Source organism: Aristolochia californica, unplaced genomic scaffold, assembly GCF_029961685.1.
Source record: "Aristolochia californica isolate CCGP_79_NKW_82.1479 unplaced genomic scaffold, dmAriCali1.0.hap1 SCAF_9, whole genome shotgun sequence".
NCBI classification, from domain to species: Eukaryota; Viridiplantae; Streptophyta; class Magnoliopsida; order Piperales; family Aristolochiaceae; genus Aristolochia; species Aristolochia californica.
The window spans coordinates 1560330-1582205 of NW_027182290.1; the positions used below are offsets into that span (position 1 = coordinate 1560330).

A 21876-nucleotide genomic window follows, 5' to 3' on the forward strand; every position below is an offset into this window, starting at 1 on the left:
GCGTTTTTGTACTATACGGTTCGTTTTCTTCTGCTACAGAATACAATCGTTAGCTAGCCCGAAGAGCATCGCAGTGTTTCCCTGACGTCTTCGTCATCTATACGTGTCCTTTGCCTTGAAAATAGAAGGCGATATTTCAATATTCAATCATCCACCGACCCTTTGTAGATTTTAGTGGTCGTGGTTAGTGTTTGCCCTCTCTGCGAATTTCGGGTTCGGAGCTTGATGGTTAACAACAAGAGCAATATGAGCAAAACTAAGAAGAAGAAGAATAGTAAGAAGAAGAAGATGACTGTGGAGCAGGCCGTCGCTCTGAAATATGTGCATGAATGGGTATATGTGGATTCCCCGGCCTCACAGCTGGATGATTTCTTGATACCGAATACTCAGAAATCTCCGGAGAATATGTTGTTCGAGATGCATTCTCATACGATTTGCAGTGATGGGTTTTTTTCGCCGTCGGCTCTCGTCAAGAGAGCACATATGAATGGGGTGAGTTGGGTTGCTGTTTGTTTGATTTGGTGTAGATGCCTGAGCTGAGATTTTCAGTTTTTGAAGTATTTCCATGTTTTGACTTGATTTTTCGTTGGTTATTTTACATGGCAATCAATTGTGAGGATTGAAAAAGTTTTTGGATCATCTGAAAAGTGTCTATGGCTCTTACTGTTTTTCTTTGGTTTTTCCATGTCGGTCGCGTTACTTTCTTTCGCTTCTCAGCTGTTTTCATTTTGGCGGAATGTCTTGTTCATGTTGCTTGCTCCCAGTGCTTGTCACAATTCCGTTTTTTCCCCCTTCTCATTTAGTCTTTCTTTAGGGATACCTGATTCGCTCTCGGCTCTTTCCTTTTCTGTTTTGATTTCTGATTTCCCAACTCAGGTCTTTCAAACAAATATTCCAACAAAGAGTCATGTTTTTCTTTTTCTCTGTCTTACATCAGGTTTTGAAGTTACAGCTGGATTTACGTGCTTTCTCTTGTACTTTTCACCTGCATTTTCCTATAATTGAAATGTTTCTATCTCAAATCCTTGCCATTTTATTTTCAGTTGGGTGGCATTTCCAATTGTAAACCTCATAACCTTATACTGAGCATAGCATGAAATTTGCTAATCTAGATGCTTTTGCTGAACGGTGTTTAATGTGCAAAATCTGTTTTTGTTTTTGTAATTTAATGAAATGGATGACCAAGTACGATTTTAATTACATTTTCTTCAGAGCAGGTGAAAGTGCTTGCTTTAACTGACCACGACACTATGGCTGGCATACCTGAAGCTCTTGATGCTGCTCATAAGTATGGTATTAGAATAATCCCTGGCGTTGAAATTAGCACTATATTTTCTCCAAGGTAAACTTTTCCATTGTAATTACTGCCATATTTTATCAGTGTCATAACTCTGGTTGCATAGTTTTGACTCCGTGAATCGGACTAACACAGAGGAGAGTCTGGGAACAAGGAACCAGTTCACATACTGGCATATTATGGTAGTTGTGGGCCTGCTAGAATTGAAGAATTGGATAATTGCCTGGCCAACATCAGAGATGGGCGCTACCTCCGTGCAAAGAACATGCTGTCAAAGCTAAAGATCCTCAAAATGCCTATCAAATGGGAGCATGTCACCCAGATTGCAGGCAACGGGGTTGCCCCTGGGCGGTTGCATGTGGCTCGTGCTATGGTTGAGGCAGGACATGTTGAGAATCTCAAACAAGCTTTTAATAGATATTTATATGATGGAGGGCCTGCATATGCAACGTAAGATTGTCAAACCTTCAATTTTTCTTTTGAAGAAAATGTTTTGGAACAATATAGAAAAGCATTATCTAAAGCAACAGTGATTAAAAATAGTTGATTATGTACACAGGGGTAGTGAGCCTTTGGCAGAAGAAGCAGTTGACTTAATATGCCGCACTGGGGGTGTGGCAGCTTTGGCTCATCCATGGGCTTTGAAGAATCCTGTTGCGGTTATAAGGAGTTTGAAGGCTGCAGGGCTCCATGCTATGGAGGTTTACAGAAGCGATGGCAAGGTGGCAGGTGATATTTTGAAAAGAATTTTATCAATGTTTTGACTATTTTCTTGAAAATTTATTTCACAGAAAGCACTATGAGGACATCATGTTTGAATTCCCTTGTGAATGATTTTAAAATACACACTTTTCTATCCAAAAGAATATAAGCATTTCCATTCCATGGGTGCTTTCATGTAAGTGCTGTTTTATACATTTAAAATAGTTAGGTGCTTTCATGTAAGTGATGTTTTATACAATTAAAATTGTTAGTGATTTCATCCCTTCAATTAATGGTGGTGTTTGCAATGGATCACACTTTCCTTTTGTGTGCGCAGAGGAACCTACGAGAATTGTTTTACTTGTCTTTATTTTTGTTGTTAAAGATAACTGATTGTTGGTTGATACAGGATTCAATGATCTGGCGGACACCTATGAGCTTGCTAAGCTTGGAGGATCGGATTATCATGGAAGAGGTGGCAATGATGAATCGGATTTGGGGAGTGTAAATCTTCCTATTTTATCCATTCGCGAGTTCCTTAGAGTTGGTCGACCAATTTGGTGCAAGGCCACAAAGGATATCTTACAAAGTTTTGCTGAAGAGCCATCTCACTCCAATATAGAGAAAATCATGAAATTCCTGAGAACTAGAAAAATCAATGGTAATATGTCCTTAGATTGTGGCAAAGACATTGCTGATATTTGCCAATCTTTGTGGTTGACCAGTGAGGAAAAGCAGGCTATTGAACTTGATTCCCTTATTGTGAAGCTTTCTGAAGTCGTAACTACTCAGGAGATTCCAAGATATCTGTAGAGAATTGTTAGATGTCTGGAAAATTACATTTTTCATCTTTGTCGATCCTTTTTCAATGGTACCACAATTTTCTTCATCATATATGGGATCATTGTTGGCACTTCTAGAGTAGATGTCTGCCTTATTACATTTCATTTTATTTTAACTTCGGGCCTTTGTAAGGTGAGAGTTGCATTTTGTCTACTTCTTGAGCTGCAAGTATTTGAATCAGGTGCTTCACATGATCCCTTTCTCTGGAAATTTAAATTTTTGTCAGTATCTTTTGCTACCTTCCTGGCAATTAAATTTCTTATCCATTTGAAGAAAGTAACATGCTTGATTAGTCACTCATATTTATTGTTCTTTCTCCTGCTATTTACTTCATAGGAGTGTAAATTGTGAGTGGAGAACCCCTGTGAACGAGTAAGTGTTGGTTGTACAAAGATGTTTTCATGTATCTTCTCATTTTACGTGGGGAGCTTTTACACCATCCTTATGTGAGGTTCTGGATCACTCTTTGACAAATTCTGAAGCATATAGTATTCTCTACCATTTTTAAGTTCGGTCATAAAAACAAGATGACTGAGTGGATGGATCGTTACAATTTCATTTCCAAGTATGTATTCTTTTTCGTTTTTATAGATATGTTAAACCTAAATCGAGATGACATTATGTGGCCTAAGACAGGTACATAACTATGTTTCTTTTCTTTTATGTATCCAACTCCGTGTGTTCTACGTAATGTTTATGTTTATAGTCACATTGATGCCTGGAAATAAATTGTCATAGTTATCTAAATTCCTGTGTCAGATATCAATTTTGCAGCTATGGCTATCAAAATTTCCTATAAAATTATTTGACAGCTTTATCCATGTGGTTTTAATCTGAGTATTGAGTAAAAACTTCTTACATATTAAGGATTCAGGTAAAAATATGCATATACTGTTTATGAAATAGAATGAATGTGGATGAAGAGCATTTTGTACCGAATTATTCTAATGATGGTGGTGATTTCTTGCTTAAACTGATATGGACATGCATGTTTCGAATAATAGTGATGGTTTGTAGCTTAAACTGATAAGAAAACTTCACCCTCTGCATCCTGTGCCATGAACTCAACAGAAGGATGGTTCTGTATACTCAATTTGCATACGATTTTGATGATTGTTAGAATTCCAAATACCCCATTTTAGAGAAAGCCTCTGAAGCTGAGAATTCATGAATGTATTCAGAAAGACTTGAGGATGGTTTATTTTGAGCAAATTGTTTGTTTATGATTCTTTAATTTTATGAACTTGTTAAGAGTGGAACAGACATGAAACTGACCACCGAGCAGCAGCCAGAAATATTTTTTTTGCAATTCTCAATTAGAAATATATGTTGAACATGGTGAAGGGTAATGTTGAACATCGAAACCCCCTTTGGTAGCTTATGTAAGGTTTAGTACTTTAATCCTAGGCTCTTTTTTGTATTCTAATGATGATGATGATGTGGATGGTGATCTTAAAGATGATATTTCTTTGACCTTTTTAACTTTTTCTCATAAATTTAAGCTTAAATAAAGCATCTTACCGTCATCATAATTGTTTTACATCAAATCGTAGGACCCCAGCATATACTAAAATGTGATGTTATCGTAGGCAATATTCAAAATTTGTATTCAGCAAAAGAAAAGAAAAGATGTGATTGTTTATCTGATATAGTCTGGAAGTCTCTTACCATCTGCAGGACCTCCTGAGCTGGTCATTCAAATGGCTTATCTGCCACGAAACAGATCAAGTGAAAATGTCATTTGAAAAGATATTCAAGAGACAAGTATACACCAGTCCAACTTCCCTGCAAGCAGAAAACCTATATAGGGAGGTAATCTTATCTGCTTGCAACTAGGGGTGGCGCCAAGTCAAGCTTGATTTGAAATAAGGTTTCTTAAGTATAATAAGTTAAACTCCAACTTGTTAACTTCTGAGCTGATTCATTAACATAGGTTTTTTTAACAAAAATATTATTTATTCTCATAACTCTTGTCAATTCCCTCTTTACTTGTTTGATAGTTATTTTTATTTACTTTAAAACTCAAAGATAATCGATAGTTCACCCTTAACAACTAATATTGTTGTTTGTCAAAAGAATAAATATTATTGATGGAGGTATTTGTTCTTTCTGTTAGGTTTATTAAATTGGTTATTATACATTAGTATGCTTCATTCAAAGTCTTAGACTTTGGACTTTTTTGTGATAGCTTGCAGTTCAATGGTATTAATTTCGTCATAATATTTTATTTATTTATTTTTATATTTTTAAATATAAGTTAAAACTCAAACTTGGCTTGAGTTCAAACTTAAACTCGATTAAAAATTTTAGGTTCAAACTCGATTCCAATTTTAGGTTTAAGGCTAAGCTTGAGCTTGATGTTACATCTACTAAGTTGTGGAGTTTGGTTCGACTTGATGCTACCCCTACTTGTAACTCACTCATCTTCCTCTCTTCAAGAACACTTTCGAGTGCTTCAAAACTAATTCTCTAAGTTCATCATCCATTTGCCTCCGGATTTGAACTCTTTCTATTTTGGACAAACCCATCTATCTAGGGCAATATGAACAATTTTTTAAAGCTGAATTTTTCTATTTATGTGGTACATTAAAGCAAGACCCATAAACCCACTTTAATTATAAAAAGGAACTAAGCTAGAAGCATTTTGTAGATAATTCAAAGCTCCACCAAATTCATAAATTTCCCTCATGAAAACTCCATCTATGACCATGACACAATGACCCATTTAGTCCCACATTTTCGTGGTCCATCTGCCCTTTTTTGTCACTCTTGAGAATCTCACCTTATCCTCTAACAAAATGATAAGATTCCCCCATCTTTATGCCTTTGAAGCAGACATCTATTGGATTTTTTCAAATCTCAAAACCAACTAGAGGCTTCCTTTTCCAATTTCCACACTTCAAATCATTCTTAATCGTGGTTGGCCACCTCTCATTTCTTAAATATCACAACCATTAATTAATTCCTGCTCACCTTGTGACTTCAAGCACAAATCTTAATTAAACCTATGACATCCATCTTTATTTGATTAATTTGACTTTTTTAAGTGTCTTCAATTATAATATGGGGTGAACCTCTTTTCTTATGTGTGACACGTGAAATGTAACCTTAATTTTTGATAGATTATTCGACATAAATCACGAGAGATAACCCTAGGATTCGATTTGGATTGTTGAGATTACTAAAAAAATTGATGAGTAAACTTTAAGATGTTACGGGAGGAAAAATTATTTATTATATTGCGGTTAGGATCGGAGTTTATTAACTAATTCTCAATAATCTAGCCCTGGATGATCCAACTATGTTTGAACACTTAAACTTAAAAATTATAGAAATTGATCCGTTCAAAGTTGTGAATGATTTCCAGTCAACAAGTCGGTCTAGTTTGAGTTTTATAATGTTGCTTAATTTACTCTATTTAGATAATTTTATTTATTTATTTTATCATATCAAGAGAAAAAAATCCTGATATAAAACTAACATTAAGCATAACTCTCAAGATAAATCTAATAATTAGTTAAAATTAAGTATGATGGGTAGGATGTGAAATATGAAGAAAGAGAGCAAAAATGGAAAAAAAAGGGTGAGAAACAAACTTATAATCATACAAAGAGCATTAGATCCATAAGAATAAAGTTCTAAAAGATAATAAAAGGGCTCCTTCACTAATCATATTTCATCTTCAACACCGTTCAAACTCTAAAGATCTTGAAGATATTTCATAAAGTGATTTTATCGATTTCTAATTAACGGACCAACAAGACGTAAAAGAAACTTGAAAACGATTACTTGATACAAGTTGTAAAGGACATAGAAAAGATCACATTAACTTTGCTATGACATATAAAAACAAACTGTATTGAACAAGTCCGTATAAACTAAACTCTAAACACTAAACCCTTTGTTGATAAGGTGGTTGTGATAATGATAAATTTAAAAATATATTTTCCTTCGCAACAAAGGTTTTTATGATAATCAATAAATACTAAGAAAATCCTCAAATAGAAAAAATCATAATGTAAATTAGATGAGGAATATGATTTACTTAAAATATATATATATATGAAAGGGCCAAGGCTAGTTTACCCCCAAACAACAAAGGCAAACAAATAAAAGATTAGGCGGCTAAATTGAGCTAAATTACAAACTTCCTAGCATTAGTGTATTAGTGTTTCAGTATAAATGGAAATTCGAGTTGTTCATTTATGTGACACCCATATGAATTGATGAACTCGATTTCATGGCACAGCTTAAAAAACCTCGAATATTTTTTACATTGATTCCATCCCAATTATTTAATTGAGATTGATTCCCTTTTTTAGCTTTTTATTATATTTAATTGAGAATTTTATCATGGGTTTCTTGATTGGAATATTTTAGAAGGGAGCTCAAGAAGACTCCATTTGTTTAATAATATATTAAGAACATAAAAAACAAACTAGAATCATTGACAACCCATAAAATAAAATAAAATAAAAAAGTTAGGCTAACATGTGCTTAAGTGGGTTAATAGGGGTGCAAAAGTGGGTTAATAGGGGAGATCCCACTTTAAACTTTTCATTTATCACCTTTCCAAATGCTTCTAACTAGGGTTCCATATTTTGGTCAATGTTGATGGTTGAAATTATCTATGCTTCCATGTCTGTCTCTATTATTTGCAACACATTTTTTTAAAGAGCATGCATTAAAAATCTTATCTTTTTCATATTTTTTTAAAAAATATTTTTTATAAAAGTTAAAAACCTGTTTGTGTGGCCATAGGAAAATAAAATAACAAAAAATTGACTAATTTTCTCATTAAAATATTTTTCTGTTGGAAAAAATTCCCTATGATTGGTTCTTGTGTCTGTGCCACCATTGGGGACAACTGGAAAATTAGTTATGATATTTGTATTTATATTAGAAATAAAACTTAGGCTAAAAATAATAAAACTTTAATCCTTCTTGGTTTATTTTATTTATAATTTCTTATTGGATCAATAGAAAACTCATTTTTATATATTTTAATATTTCTTAAAAGTAAAAAGAATCAATAAGAATAAAGAGAAAAAAGGTAAAATTGAAAATAAATTAATTATTATTCGATAATACATAAAGAATTTTCTTGCATATTTACTTTTAGCATCTCATTCACCACTCACATGCCAGGTTTCGAATAAGAGTAATTTGCCGGCCCAATTCAATTCCCCGACGTAAGACCCATCAACCGAAAAGCAAACCGAAAGGCGCCAAAAACCAAAAATTCGACATCTCCCCCGTTCGTCGTTTTCATCCGACGGCCCACAGGCTCCATCGGGCTATAATCAACCATTGTAAAAGCAGAAGACGACAAACCGCTTCTGCGACAAAACCATGGAGCCCACGGAAACCCCATACTTTGGACCCACCCCTGTAGTTGCCAAATGCCAAGCCTCAACTAACTCGAGTTAATAACCCGTTATCCACGTCGCTAAGTAACCAAGTTCGGTGAAGCGTGACGTGAAGATCTTGACACGTGTCGGTCGAAAGGGCCAACGTAGAAGGAGCGAGGACACGGCTGGTTATCTGAGCCTAACACGTGGACTACCGTATGGGACTTGGTGGAGAGTGGCTTGTGGGACCCATGAATTTAATGACGTTTCCAGGAGCGAGGACGTTCCGGTTGTTCGATACGATACTGTTGGACGGCGGCTACCAGGGACGCTTCAAGCCGTCAACAGCTACGGTATTTGCGGGACCCAACATCGCAGCCGACAGCCTAGATTCTTCGCACTAGTCTCTCACTTTTACCTCTCACTCACCTCCCGTTTCTATAAATACCAGTCCAGGCTGCCTCTTCCTTACTCTTAGCCGAACTCCTCTGCTGTTTCCCATTGTTTTCTTTCTCGCTGTCTAATCACCTCCTTTCGTGGACCTTCCAGATAAAATTATTTTCTTCTATTGTCTACCTCTGGAGCCTCGTGTGCTTCTGGTTTTCTGTTAGAGATCTCCTCATCGTGAGGATTGTTGTTGTTAAGCTCGTTATTTGGGAAGGTTTCTTCGGCATACGGGTACTTCCTCTGCCCTCAATTCCGTTATTTTTTACTGTTTTTGTATGTGGGTTATGATTTTGAAATGGTGGGACTGAAATTTTGGCGTTCTGATGATGGAAAGTGTCCTCTGATGTCTTTTGTTTCGATGTCCTTCTTCGCTTTTGAATTTTAGCCGAGTTTTTATTGTTTCTGTTTTGGTGTGTTCGGTTTGCGTCGCGTGCTTTGGTGGTTCCTCCCGTGGAGTCTGGATTTCTCTGGTTTATCGTATGAAGTTGGAAATCGTTTCTACTTCGTCCTGTACACTTGATTTTCTTTTAAAGGTACAAAACAGAGTATTAACAGTCTGTCTGATTTGTTCCCCATCTTCTGTAGGATAGATTCCCACCGTTAATTTCGATATGTTACTTGGCTTCAGAGAACCATGTGTTGATTTCTTTTCAGTTCGACTGTCTTCTTTCTAATACTTTTGAGAGTTGACTACGTGTGGACAAGACAACATAAGTGTTGCTTGATTTTTTTTTTTTTGTTAAATTACAAATGTCTGGTTATGTGCTTTTTCGTCCCTTGTATTACTCTCCTCACTGTGTTTCTCATTTAACCAAGCATTGGACGCAGGAACTTTTTTTTTTTTTCCAACAGAACCAAAATATTTGTTGACTTGATATTCTCTGTTCCTCTTCTTCGTTGCTTTCATTTTGTTTTGCTTATTCTTTCAGGGGGTAACTTCTTGTTATAAGATTCTCATTTGATTATTTTCTTCAGTTTATCTGGACAATGGAACACTATCTGAACGACCAGTTGGAATACGTTGTTGACGATTACTTTGACATGACTGATTTCGATGACGATCCTTTTGAAGACGAAAACTCCCACCAGAGAAATGACGGCGACTCGGATTTTGAGGGTGATGATGATGTGGATATGGTATGTTCAAAGAGAATTTATAACAAAAGGCTGACATAATACAATTCGTTCAATATTTGAGGAATTGATTCTAGTGTAGAATCTTTTATAGAACAAGCAGAAGACTGATACTTCAGCGTTCGAAGCACGAAACGGAAAGGATATTCAAGGAATCCCGTGGGAAAGGTTGAACTTTACAAGGGACAAATACCGGGAAACAAGGCTTAAGCAGTACAAGAACTACGAGAACTTGTCGCGCTCACGTGAAGCTCTGGGAAAGGTTCGTTCCTCGTATTTTGTATGCCACCCCAGATTCACTATTAGAGAATCATCTGTCGTATGTAATTCGCAAGTTCTTACTTCGCGGCCTAGTATTTGATCAATAGATGTTATCGACATGGAAGTGGAAAATTCTATAATGTTTATTATATGTGTTATGTTGCTGTGGATGGAAAGTGTACATGCATGAAATTCCTGTAATATTTTCCACTTATAAGATCAAGAGGGGGAAAGAATAATCATTTGGTACATTCGGCAGAACCCAATCTGCACGTTTCTGCTTCATCCCATTGTTCCTTGCATGTTTTCTTATAAGGTGGGGGTTTCTCATCTAATTCTCTTATAGTGTGAAGGTGGCTAAAATGGCAGAGCCAATAATATTGTCAAGATCTTTTTAATCTTATCATCTCATAAAGAAAATACAAAAGTTTAATTTTTTCCGTTTTTTTATCTCTTAGACCAAGCGCAGGATGAGTTGGTTTTCTAGTTCTTGAATTTTATTAATCATTCTCTATACGATCTTCATGTGGTCTTCTTACATTATCTCATCTTTCAACTGTTGTCACCTTCTTATTACAGGAATGCAAGCAGGTAGAGAAGGGGAATGTCTTCTATGACTTTCAATTCAATACCAGGCTTGTCAAGTCAACTATTGTGCATTTCCAGGTAGAGATCTCTCTCTTTCTTTACTCTTCAACTTTCTTTTCTCTGCCTTTAGAGGAAATTTATCTATTTCTCATACTTTAAAGCTGGAGTCAGTGATAAAATGCATCACCAGCCTTTTCATTACATATTACCCATGACTTTCGAATGGAAATTTGAAGTTTCTTTAAGTTGCTCATTTTGAGAGTTGTTGAAATAAATCAGATTTGCGTTTGTGTTTTTTCCTTTCTTTCTAACTAGTTAATACATTTGTGCATGTAGAGTTCTCTTACATTTTCAATTTATTTATTAGTGAAAACTTAAATTTGGGATCTGTTTGCATTCTTTATATTAAATACTTCCTCGGACGATTGCAAGAGGAGGCCTGTCGAGGTACATCGCATCTCCAATAGTATATTGTTGTCTGCTGACTTTACTAGCACGTCACATTTTATGAGTCTTGTAGTTTTGCAGGTCCTCCATGTTTTGTCTGTTAAGTTCATATGGATAATTAGCACCCACTGTTGTTCATCCCCTCAATGAAGTATCTATATCTTCATACATCCTTTGTTATTATAGGGAGGTAAGGGAAAATTATTTTCTAGCCTTCTTGTGAGGGATGCTACTGGTCTTTTTGGGAGGATCATGCTTCTTTAACTAATCAACAAACCTTAAGTCTCTTGTAAATTGTAATATGCATTCTATGGCATTTTGCTTGTGTCATTTAGTTTTGGAGCATGGTTCTTTGGAAAGGTCACTATATCTGTGCACTACATTGTGTATAAGCAACTTCTAACCCTGATTGCTACCCTGACCTTCTTTTCTGACAAGCATAAGCATTTTCCTACACGTATCCATTCAGATAGTGACCAGTTTTCTTAAATACTTATGTTATTGCTGCTCCATTGTGTTGTTTGTCTTACTTGAGGGATCAATATTTGGAAATGTGGTGGATTTTTTAATTATTGATGTGTTTTTAATCGACCTTATTACGTATTAGGGGAGAACTGCCATATAATCTACTACTATTTTGACAGCATTAATAGCAGGGTTGGAGTTCTTTGTGAGCAGGTGGAGGAAGGCGTCCCACCCATATGGTATGCTAGGATATTATCCATTTAAAAGAAGTTATATGTGGTATTCATGTTCCCATTTATTGGAATGTATGGAACATGAAGGGGAACTTTGTGACCATTACATTTCCATTTGCATGTTGTGGTTTCATCTTACACTTACCAATTCCCTGCATTGTCATAATGTGCATAATTCTTAGCTCTGGATTCTGCTTTGGTTCTTGTTGTTGTTGGGGCTTCAGTCATTTGTTTGTGCTAGTTTCGCTTCTTGATGCTGTTTTCAAAGTTTGTGTGGGCATGATGAGTTTGTAATTTATCTCTGATTGGCATTGCTAGTACAGTGAATCTAACATAAGTTGTCCATTCTATGCATGTTATCTGCTACTAGTCCAGGGTTCGTGTCTCTTTTTGGTCCTTAGGATCATGCTTTGCTCTAGTTACTTTTTTTTTCCCGTTTGATTGTACGATATTAACTGTGAGATTCTGAATGCCCAAAACAGACACCAACATGTGTGGGTAACAATATCCTGTGTGTGGTTAGAAGGGTCACTGTGAAGAACTAATTTTGCGTGATGGAGTAATTAGTCAATTGTTTGGCATTACCTTCTTCAGCATTTCCTCTTAGAACATGCCACAAGCATATCAGAGTGTTTGAGTGTCAAGGTTTCTGTTAATTACTTATGTCATGTGAAGGACTGTTCATCTATTTTGTGTGATGATGGAACTATCATTATCTTCTTCAATGTGCATCCTTATTAGTGTAGCTTGCCCTGAAATTAAAGGGTATCCTGAGCATTGATGGGATTATTTGATTGCTCAACTAACCAACTAACAGGAGGTTTTATTTTAAAGAATTTAACGAGGATGAAGATGAGAGAGGGTTCTGATGAGTGTGAGAGGTAGTAGTTTTCCAGTCTCGTCTTCCCCTCGATCTAGAGGGGGTATATTCCTCTTCGTATGAAATCTCATGAGTGGAGGTCTGTCTGATGTGGAAATTTTTTAAGCTTTATTTTGTTGCCATTTCCACTGTTTCTTGTTCTTTAAGCTTCAATTTTCTTCAGGGCATGTAGCACCTTGTGAGGTGGTTCTTTTCATTTCTGCTGCATTGGTGGCATGTGCTTATTTGAGTGCAAGTTGACATTGTATAAGGGTTTACTTGATGATATTGTTTAGGTTTTCATTAAGAGACGTGTCAGGGAGCAGTGGTTTTAGCATAGTAGCTTCAAATTCTTTAAAGTGCAGCCATGCGTTGCATCAAGTTCAGGAATCAGAACTATTTAGAAATAGCATTGCATTGGCGTCTCTTATATTGGGTAGCTGTCTTCTGCTCTCTGGGGCATCTGATCTCCCAATGTGTCTAATAATTTCTCTAAGATATGTCCTTGTAATGCTTATTTATGTTGAAGTGTTGCAATCTAGTTCGAATTGCAACTTTCTCTGGTTGTAGCTGGCTTTCTTACCCTCTCAAAATCAGGCTCAGGATTGTAATTCCTGTCCGTCAAACATCTTTACTAACATTGAATTCATTTAAGATTAATCAGAGTCTTCAGTACGCAGTGCTTCCCTCTCAGACACATCAAATCGTGTTTTGTTGTCTTTCTTTGGTTTGTGGTTCATTGTAGTCATGCTTTGTTGTTTTCGTGGATTGTTTTGTTATGTTTTGTTGCCCATATTGGTGCTTTAAACAAACTTTCTCTCTTGCAGCTGAGGAATTTGTTATGGGCAACATCAAAGCATGATGTTTACATGATGCAAAACTACTCTCTTATGCACTGGTCATCGATGCTCCGAAGAGGCAAAGAAGTTCTCAATGTTGCCGGAGCTGTTGTACCCACCCTGGTAAGGATAAAGTTGATGTTATCTATCGTCCTCAAAAAGAAAAATTTAGTGTTCGTCTTTCTGTAATTATGGGTGAGCAGCTAAACTTGTTTTCTATTGCAGAAACCCCGGGGTTCCCCCGCACAGTCCCTGTCCAGGGTGCAAGTAAGCACCATGTCTGTGAAAGACAATTTGATGGCCGCTGGTGGTTTTCAAGGAGAGCTCATTTGCAAGGTAGAATCTGCTTTTTAGTTTGTCATGATAGGATTGAGGCGATATTCTTGCTAAAATTTAAGAGGATCAACTGTAAGATAACTAGTTTGTAATTTGCCAGCATTTGAATCGACCTGGAGTAACCTTCAGCACCAAAATAACCACTGACGAGAATGCCATAACCAATGCAGTAGATATCTACAGAAGTTGCAAGTAAGGAATTTTAAGCCTCATTTCGCCGGGATTTACATTTAGAGTACAGTAGCTGACGAGTTCTTATACTGTAGTGGTTCCACCCGTTTGATGACTGCCAACAATGACTCCCAAGTGCGGGTTTTCGACATTGAAAATTTTGTTCTCCTCAACCATTTTAACTTTCCGTGGTCTGTTAATGTGAGTATTACCCCTTCTGACTCATGTTAACTCATAGAGGATGCATTTTTTCACGCAAAAACTAACTATTTTTCTGCGCAGAACACATCGGTAAGCCCAGACGGTAAGCTTCTTGCTGTTCTTGGAGATAGTGCAGACTGCCTGCTCGCCGATGCCCAGTCAGGAAGAGTAAGCAGTGCTTCTTAACGTAAGTTAGTCCTCTTAGTGGAGTGAAATGTTGTGGCAAAGTGCTGATTCCTAGTTTTATTCGCAGACCATCGGAGCTCTTAAAGGTCATCTGGACTATTCATTTGCCTCAGCTTGGCACCCTGAAGGGCGGATCCTTGCTACTGGTAACCAGGATACAACGTGCAGGCTTTGGGATGTGAGGAATCTTTCCACATCTCTGGCGGTTATCAAAGGCAGGATGGGAGCCATTCGTGCTGTCAAGTTCACCTCAGACGGTCAATTTATGGCTATGGCAGAGCCTGCCGACTTTGTTCATATCTTCAACACGAAGTCTGATTACTGCAAGGTACAGGAGATTGACCTGTTTGGCGAAATTGCTGGTATCTCCTTCAGCCCGGACACTGAAGCACTCTTTGTTGGGGTGGCTGACCGTACTTATGGCAGTCTCTTGGAGTTCAACAGGAAGGGTTGCAATCGGTATCTGGACTCTTTCTACTAAACGAGCTCGTCCCTGATAAGCTGGGGTCGAACATTGATTATTAGTTGGTTTTTCCTGATTTACGGAGGCCACTCAGAGGTGAATCTGCTCCTGCCTGACGGCCTGTTTGCTGCCACCGCCTACCTCTTCTTTGCAAGCTGCGCAAGGGTTGGCGGGAAGTTTTTTGTAGCGCAGTGTGCATATGGGTTGTATATCTAAAGGTTGTCGATAGAAAGAAACCCCATTTCTTGTCCTTTGTTAAAGATCATGACGATCGAACTGTGTATAAGCTTGCGTGAAGAAAAGGAATTGTTATTTGTTAGTCTTCCAAGGAGACTTTTTGCTTTTTGTGACACTTTTTGTTGAAGTAGCTACTGCCATTGCCATGGTCTTTGCGGTGAAAAGGCATTCCAGGAAGACAAGACGAAAGACAAGGTTTTTAGTCGTGGAGGATTGCAGCGTTTTTGTAAACGAAGAATAACAGAAAAAACCTCAAGCGTGAGGTTTCCAACCTCTAACCTCGAGTCCCCAGAACTAACTCTACGTGATTCTTGAAGAATCAGTCGCGGTCCCTCTGAGAGGGAAAGATAGATCTGAACAGTTTTAGAAAAAAACACGAAACAGAGTTGGGACATCCCGCTGCAACCGGAGGGATTAGAACTAGGACTAGGGGAAGGTTAATCGGGAATTATCCGGGAATAAAGGGTTTTCCCACCCTGGCGTAAATGCTTGAGCTCAAAAGAAATCCACCGTAAATGAATCCGATTCCATCCCAACAAAGTTCCAAACTTGTGGTTTTTGACCCATACAAGAAAATCAGAGTTTCATTCTGTTTAACAATATTGACCATTACCAGGTTGAACAGGCACTGAAAACGGCTCAGAGCTTCTTCGCTGCCGTGTTTGAAGAGACGCACAAGGCAGCTGTTGTCAAGACCAATGTCAAAGTGAAACCTGGTTACAATTCTTGTAATTATCGTCGTGTGGAAGCTGGTCATCTACTTCGCCATTTTCATCCTTAATTTCGCCTTCAAATATGTTTATTTTTTACTACAATCCACGTCGTTTTCTTCCTATCAGTTCCTCGGCAGCCGGATTCGCCATTCAAAAATGAATTTTTCTTCATATCGAAACCTCTGGATGCTTGTCATTAAATTTTATATGTAATTTTATGAAAAAATATTAATACTATCAAAATCCGATTTGGTCGAACAGATTGTCAAACCCAATCTAAACCCAATTAGATTAAATTTCCCGTCTTATCAGTACGAGTATCGTAGCTTATAACTTTGTCTGAGTGATAACCCTTCCAAATCAAAATTTCAAAGCATGCACAGATCGTTTCTTTATCATTCTTTTTTGGGGAATTTGGCCCCATGTTAGTCTCAAAGTCTCTACCAGAGACCGAATAGCCAGATTATTCAAAGTTTGACACCCCTTCAAACACGCAACAGATTAGAATTCCTTCCGAAGTCGGACACCAAATCTTCCCATCTCTGCAATCAGAATCTCCGCAAAGAAAGAAAAGGCAGGGTAGATGTGAATCCGATCTTTGGCTGTGGCTGACGCAGAAAGACGAAGAAGAAAGAACAAACACCCTTTTCATCACCAAACGAGAACAGTGACCCCTGTAGTCCTTCTCGGTCCTTCGTCACTGATGGATCACGCTGTGCAAAATTCCAGAGTAATTGGTAACTCTCGCATGTTATCATCATTCGCGGTATTTCGTATCTTAAAACGCGGTCCCGGATCTGGAATGTCACGTGCGGTTAGAAGCCCTTTTGCCGTGTCAGCATCCACTGCGCCGAGATTCCTTTTCCGCGTGAGGAAGCAGGAGCTGCATTGGACCATGCGACATCCACGTGGCTCCCACTCGCGAGAATTTGGGTCTGAGCCAATTTATCGTCTCGTCTGGCCCCACCGCCCGCATTTGGATTAACATTAATTGTTGTGATTATACTCATCAATTATTTTTAAGGGAATAGTACGATGAAACTATCCACTAATTGCGGCTCAATTTACTAGACACATCCGCACGTGACCACATGCAGCTGTCCCAGCCCGTGACACAACCCAAACCGGTTCAAACACGAAAAAACGCCGAGAAATTGGAAGAGAAACTAGAAAGAAATAGAAGGTGGCTACTGACGACTGTAGAGGTCAGAATGGCACTTACGGCACTTGGTACCAACATCGTGTTTCTGTGGGGACCATCAATCGCGTGGGTCCACCATCGCTATCGACTGCCGCTACTTTTTGACTTGGCCAGAGCCGGGTTTACACTTAGCCTTGGTTTAGTTACACCCGTGGTTAGCGCTTCCGACGTCCACATTCGTTGGTTTTGACTCGAGAAGTAACCGCGGTTAAGATCTACGCAACTTCCGCGAAAAGAGAGGAAGATAGAAGGTTTGGAGAGTGCAAAGCTTCCACGCGCCGCAATTGACGATGCTTTGTCGTCGTTACTTAACTCTGGTTAAGTGAAGCTGCAGTTGAACCGCCGCATTTATTCGTCAGCTGCTGAGTCTTTCGTCATTCTATTTTACTTAATTAAAATATTTAAAACATTTTTGTCATTGCTGCCGCTTTCCAACTAACCCGTACCTTCCAATAAATTACCCGCTTTTAATATTTAAAAAATATTTATTTTATTTTTAAAAAATATTAATTAAAACATTTATAAATCGGTAATGGTCTAACAACCAATCGTGGCCAACATTAGTGAAAAAAGTAATTAAAAAACACAGCCGTCTCTGTTTCAACTGTTAATCACCAACGGCCTCTTCATCCACTCAATTAATTAGCCTAATCTAACTCGAATAAATAAGTTTTTATTACTTAAAAAATGGTATAATCGTGGCTGTGATGAAAGCCTTATCTTCATTTGACAATATTATACAAAGCATTATGTGCCAAAATTGGGTTAATTTTTTATTATTAATTGACGTTAATGGCTCTTAATTATTTATTAATTCTCCCCTAATCACTCTAACGTAATTCTAGAATTTTAAATGGGAGAAACTTATCTGATTTTGTGGATGTCTCCAGAAGGTTCATAATGTGCTACAAAATGGTGGGCCCCTTTGTAGTTGTGCCCCACTATTTTAGTCTAATCGATTTCACTATTTTAAATCTTTAACCCCGTCCCTGGTTTTTTAACTTGGTCTGGCTATAGAAAAACCCGGTCTCAACCCTATCGAGTTGTGGGGCCGGTACGCGGTTTCATCCCTATATTACAAGATCATGTTGATTCAACGTTGGGATTTGTCTGATTGAGAAGATGGTGAAAAGTGGGGCCGGGGGTTAGATTGCTAGAGAGTGACAAAGCCGAGCCGGGGAGGAACCTGGTTAAGCTAACCGAAGTGGTAACTGGGGCGAATAAGTCAACTAGGAGAGGATCAGTATGAAGGTGACACGTGTAGAAGTAATGACACCTGGCGGTGTGTGACGGGCAGGTGGAGGTAACCGAAGAGATGAGGACTAACGTGTCAGCGTCCGATTGGAGGACGAGGTGGAATAGGAGGGGGGTGACATCAGAGCGAAGTTGACGGGGAGGTAAAGCGGTTTCGTGGTGATTAAGTGAAGGCGCTAGCGGGATTTAGATTAAGAAAATAGAGGAAAGAGGTTTATATAAACTGGAGTGACACGCCTGCTGGGAGAGACACATCAAAGCGAGAGGTCCTGAAACAAGAGAGCGATTTTTTTGAGAGAAATTTTTTTGCTTCTCATTCTCCTGTGATTTGATCTTCCTTCTTCCTCTTCCCCCCTCCCCCCCCCTCTGGAACATCCCGCTTCTCTGAATCCCTTTCTGTCTTCATCTGTCTTCTGCAAAATCTTTTTCAAAGAAATTTGAGTTTGTTTTTTTTAAAACAAAGAAAGGCAAACTTAGGAAGGTTTTTTTGGAAGCCAGGTGAATCAGAACAGAGATCCAGCTCTTGTTTTTTGTTGGGTTTTCGGTTTTTGTTTTTGGATTTTTAGTTTGGTCGGCCAAGAGGGTGTTTTTGCTGTCCCTCGGTTTTTAGGTGGTCTTGAAGAATTTTATCTTTGTTTTTGTGTAGAAAGATTTTCTGGGTTTGTTCTCTTTGCTATTGCAGGATAGCCTAAGTGGGTCTTTTAAATCCTTGCCTGTTCTTTGATTTTGATTAGAAACAGGTGTTGGGCATTTGCATAGTTTTCTCTTATTTTTTTTTTTAGCTTCATTTGCAGGTCTTTTTTTTCTCTGCCTGAAAATCTCTTTTCTCTGCTTGTGAGACTAATCATGGCCACGGCTGTCGACGTCTACAGTAGTAGCAGACCTGTTTTCTCAGATCCTTTCAGAGGCGAGCTCATGAACGCACTGAAACCTTTTATCAAAGGTGCTTCTGAGGACTCCTCTACATCCCCATCTCCTTTTTCTTCTTCTACTTCTTTTCCTCTTTCTTCTTCTCCTTCTTCTTCTCCTCCTTCTCCTTACACTATCTCTTCTTACTCCTCCCCCCTCTCTTCTCAAATTACCTTTCTTCCCAATCCTTGTTCCACATCGGCGACCCACATGGACTTCCAAGGGTTCTCGCAGGAACAGCATCCGACCCTCCCCCAGGTGGGCCAGATCGGGCTCAACCACTTGAGTCCTTCTCAAATCCAACAAATCCAGCTTCAAATCCAGCTCCAGCAACAACAGAAGCAGATGGCACTTGCCGCGGCCGCCGCTGGCGCCGGCAGCCACTGGAGGCAACAGCAACAGAAGCCCTTGAATTTCCTTGCTCCGAGGGCGCAACCCATGAAGCACATCGGCTCCCTACCGAAGCCCACGAAGCTGTATCGCGGGGTCCGACAGAGGCACTGGGGGAAATGGGTGGCGGAGATCCGCCTCCCGAAGAATCGCACCAGGCTTTGGCTCGGTACCTTCGACACCGCCGAGGAGGCTGCTCTCGCCTACGATAGGGCCGCCTACAAGCTCCGCGGAGATTTTGCCCGCCTGAATTTCCCGCATCTGAGGCACCAGGGGTCGCACCTTGCGGGCGAGTTCGGGAACTACCGGCCTCTTCCTTCCTCCGTTGACGCGAAGCTTCAAGCAATTTGTCAGAGCTTGGCTAATTCGCAGAAGCAGGGGAGTGCCGGTAGCCCAGCTACAGCGACTTCGACGACACCCACTTCGCCTCAGCCGACGGAAGAGGTTCTCTCAAATTCATCCACAGCATCAGGTGGTGAGATCGGCAGCGGCGACCTGAGTTCGGAATATTGTTGTAAAGCGGAAAGCGAAAGCGACGAGTCGGCTGGCTCTTCTCCGGCTTCGGATATCAAGTTTCCCGATTTCAACGAGCCCCCTTGGGAAGAGCCTGAGAGCTTTCTCTTGCAGAAGTTCCCGTCGTTTGAGATCGACTGGGAGGCGATTCTTTCTTAAGATGTGCTGTGTATTTTTTTCCTTTCAGGACATGTTTTTTTTCTTTTTTAAATTTTCTCTTTTCTTTTGAGGTCATAGGTCTAGGTCCCTTCTATTTGATGAGGGATGGATGTTAAAGTAGCTACTGCAATGGAGTTTTAAGCAGTTGCAGGGTTACTGTGGGGAAGAAAGAGTTTTAGTTTGTTTTCATCATCGTGTCTGTAATATGTATGTGAATGTTCCTGGCAGTGTCTAGTTTTTCTTGCATTTGCCTGGAACAGAATGTCCTTCTTGTATAATTTGCTTCAATCTTTATGCCCGTCTATGTTATTAGTGTTAATTATATTATTATGCCCTTCCGTTTCAAATCCTGAGCCTTGGCTTCTTGTTCATCTTTTTCTCTCCCTCGGCTTGCATATCTGAATGCCTTCCAGAATCCATATGTTGCTGTGGTTCCATTGTTTGGAATGGTGACGAGGGGAGTAATGATTTTGCGACGAAGAAGCACTGTGGGTTCTTGTGTATGTGTGTGGTAGAAGAGAGTGGAGGGACGAGAAAAAAAACCTGGAATTTCATAAGTTTGTTGAACTTCCCATGAAAACTCAGATGGGGAAGCTTGATATTTTTTTCGTAAGGGAAAGAAGGCCTCACAGTGAATCTTAAAAAAACTGAAACAGCTATAAAAAAATGTGTGCAAAGCTTATTCGTTCTCTCCACTTGCTCCTTTCCATTACAGAAACGATGGTAACGATTGAAGGCAGAATACAATCCCCTCTCTCCAGAGCTCTGAATCGGACGTCCGGCGAGGCCGACTTTCCAGCCATGTTAGAGGACGTCACGAACTCCTCATTCCCCGATTCATATAAAAATTTCTTATACCCGATTTCAATCCGAGTAATCTGATTGCCTAACTGGGTACAAAGGAGACCCAGTTGCAAATTCTTTACGGAAAAAAAAAAAAAAAAATGGGATCTCGAAGTCCAAATTTCACTGGAGTGCCTTCAACGTAAAGCCAAGCTACAGCTGCATATAATCATGGGATCCCCAACATGTGAAATTGTACAGTAAACATCACAAATCAGTATGAATTGATGACTTCCTTGTCCTGCGCAGAAAGCGACTCTCTCTCTCTCTCTCCCCCTCCCTCTTAGCTAAGCTCAAGAGTGATGGTTCCTCAGCCGAGCTTTTTCCAAAAAGCCAAAGAAGATAGAAAGCAGAGGAGATACCCACCACGCTTATCACGAACCTTTCAACTGTACTTCATTATTTTACATGAACAACTTGATTATCATATGCTGTCATGGGTTCCATCAATCCATCTGCACCGTCCATTTTTCCACCAAGAAGTCAAAAAGAGTGGATCCCGCCATTCCTTGGAGGCATCCACAAATTGTCTTGTTGAGAATTACTTTCTTGCAGAAAGTAAAATGAACAGCTTCCTAAGTTTAATGATATTCACATGAAAGTTAAGCTAGGTTACTTTCGTGACTGGTTGGCAAACCCAATAGAAAATCTTTCACAGATAAAGCAAGGGAGGTAGAGAAGTATCAGCAATCTCTCTTTTGCTTCTCAATTCAGAATTTCAAAAAAAAGAGTGGTTGGGTGACCCACCTAAGATGAGGTGGGAATGCTCAGGATAACCAGTGCAACCCTTTATTCTTTTATACCTCTTCCAGTCCAACACGTAAAAAGCTCCTC

The 21876-nt window shown here is 39.1% G+C and overlaps 3 protein-coding genes across 6 annotated transcripts; all 3 read left to right on the forward strand.

The window, feature by feature from the left end:
* Positions 1 to 69: 69 nt before the first annotated feature.
* Positions 70 to 2888, forward strand: LOC137941529 (uncharacterized). Its single transcript, XM_068786982.1, has 5 exons — positions 70 to 492; positions 1218 to 1342; positions 1433 to 1747; positions 1857 to 2026; positions 2409 to 2888. The coding sequence occupies exons 1-5, from the start codon at positions 226 to 228 to the stop codon at positions 2810 to 2812; spliced, it is 1281 nt and encodes a 426-aa protein (XP_068643083.1). The 5' UTR covers positions 70 to 225; the 3' UTR covers positions 2813 to 2888.
* Positions 2889 to 8682: 5794 nt separating this feature from the next.
* LOC137940365 (uncharacterized WD repeat-containing protein C2A9.03-like) lies at positions 8683 to 15189 on the forward strand. Of its 4 annotated transcripts, XM_068785393.1 has the most exons (10): positions 8683 to 8871; positions 9616 to 9777; positions 9869 to 10036; positions 10615 to 10701; positions 13455 to 13589; positions 13692 to 13802; positions 13903 to 13994; positions 14069 to 14174; positions 14256 to 14342; positions 14428 to 15189. In XM_068785393.1, exons 2-10 carry the CDS (start codon positions 9628 to 9630, stop codon positions 14839 to 14841), a joined length of 1350 nt encoding a protein of 449 aa, XP_068641494.1. In that variant the 5' UTR covers positions 8683 to 8871; positions 9616 to 9627; the 3' UTR covers positions 14842 to 15189. The 4 variants fall into 4 exon arrangements, with proteins under 4 accessions (XP_068641494.1, XP_068641497.1, XP_068641496.1 ...); XM_068785396.1 differs by lacking the exons at positions 8683 to 8871; positions 9616 to 9777; positions 9869 to 10036 and adding an exon at positions 11727 to 11774 and having other exon boundaries at positions 10668 to 10701; positions 14428 to 15188; XM_068785395.1 differs by lacking the exons at positions 8683 to 8871; positions 9616 to 9777; positions 9869 to 10036 and adding an exon at positions 11715 to 11774 and having other exon boundaries at positions 10675 to 10701; positions 14428 to 15188.
* Positions 15190 to 18476: 3287 nt separating this feature from the next.
* LOC137941344 (ethylene-responsive transcription factor RAP2-4-like) lies at positions 18477 to 20521 on the forward strand. The gene has a single exon (XM_068786708.1). The coding sequence runs from the start codon at positions 19075 to 19077 to the stop codon at positions 20197 to 20199; it is 1125 nt and encodes a 374-aa protein (XP_068642809.1). The 5' UTR covers positions 18477 to 19074; the 3' UTR covers positions 20200 to 20521.
* The last annotated feature ends 1355 nt before the right edge of the window (positions 20522 to 21876 follow it).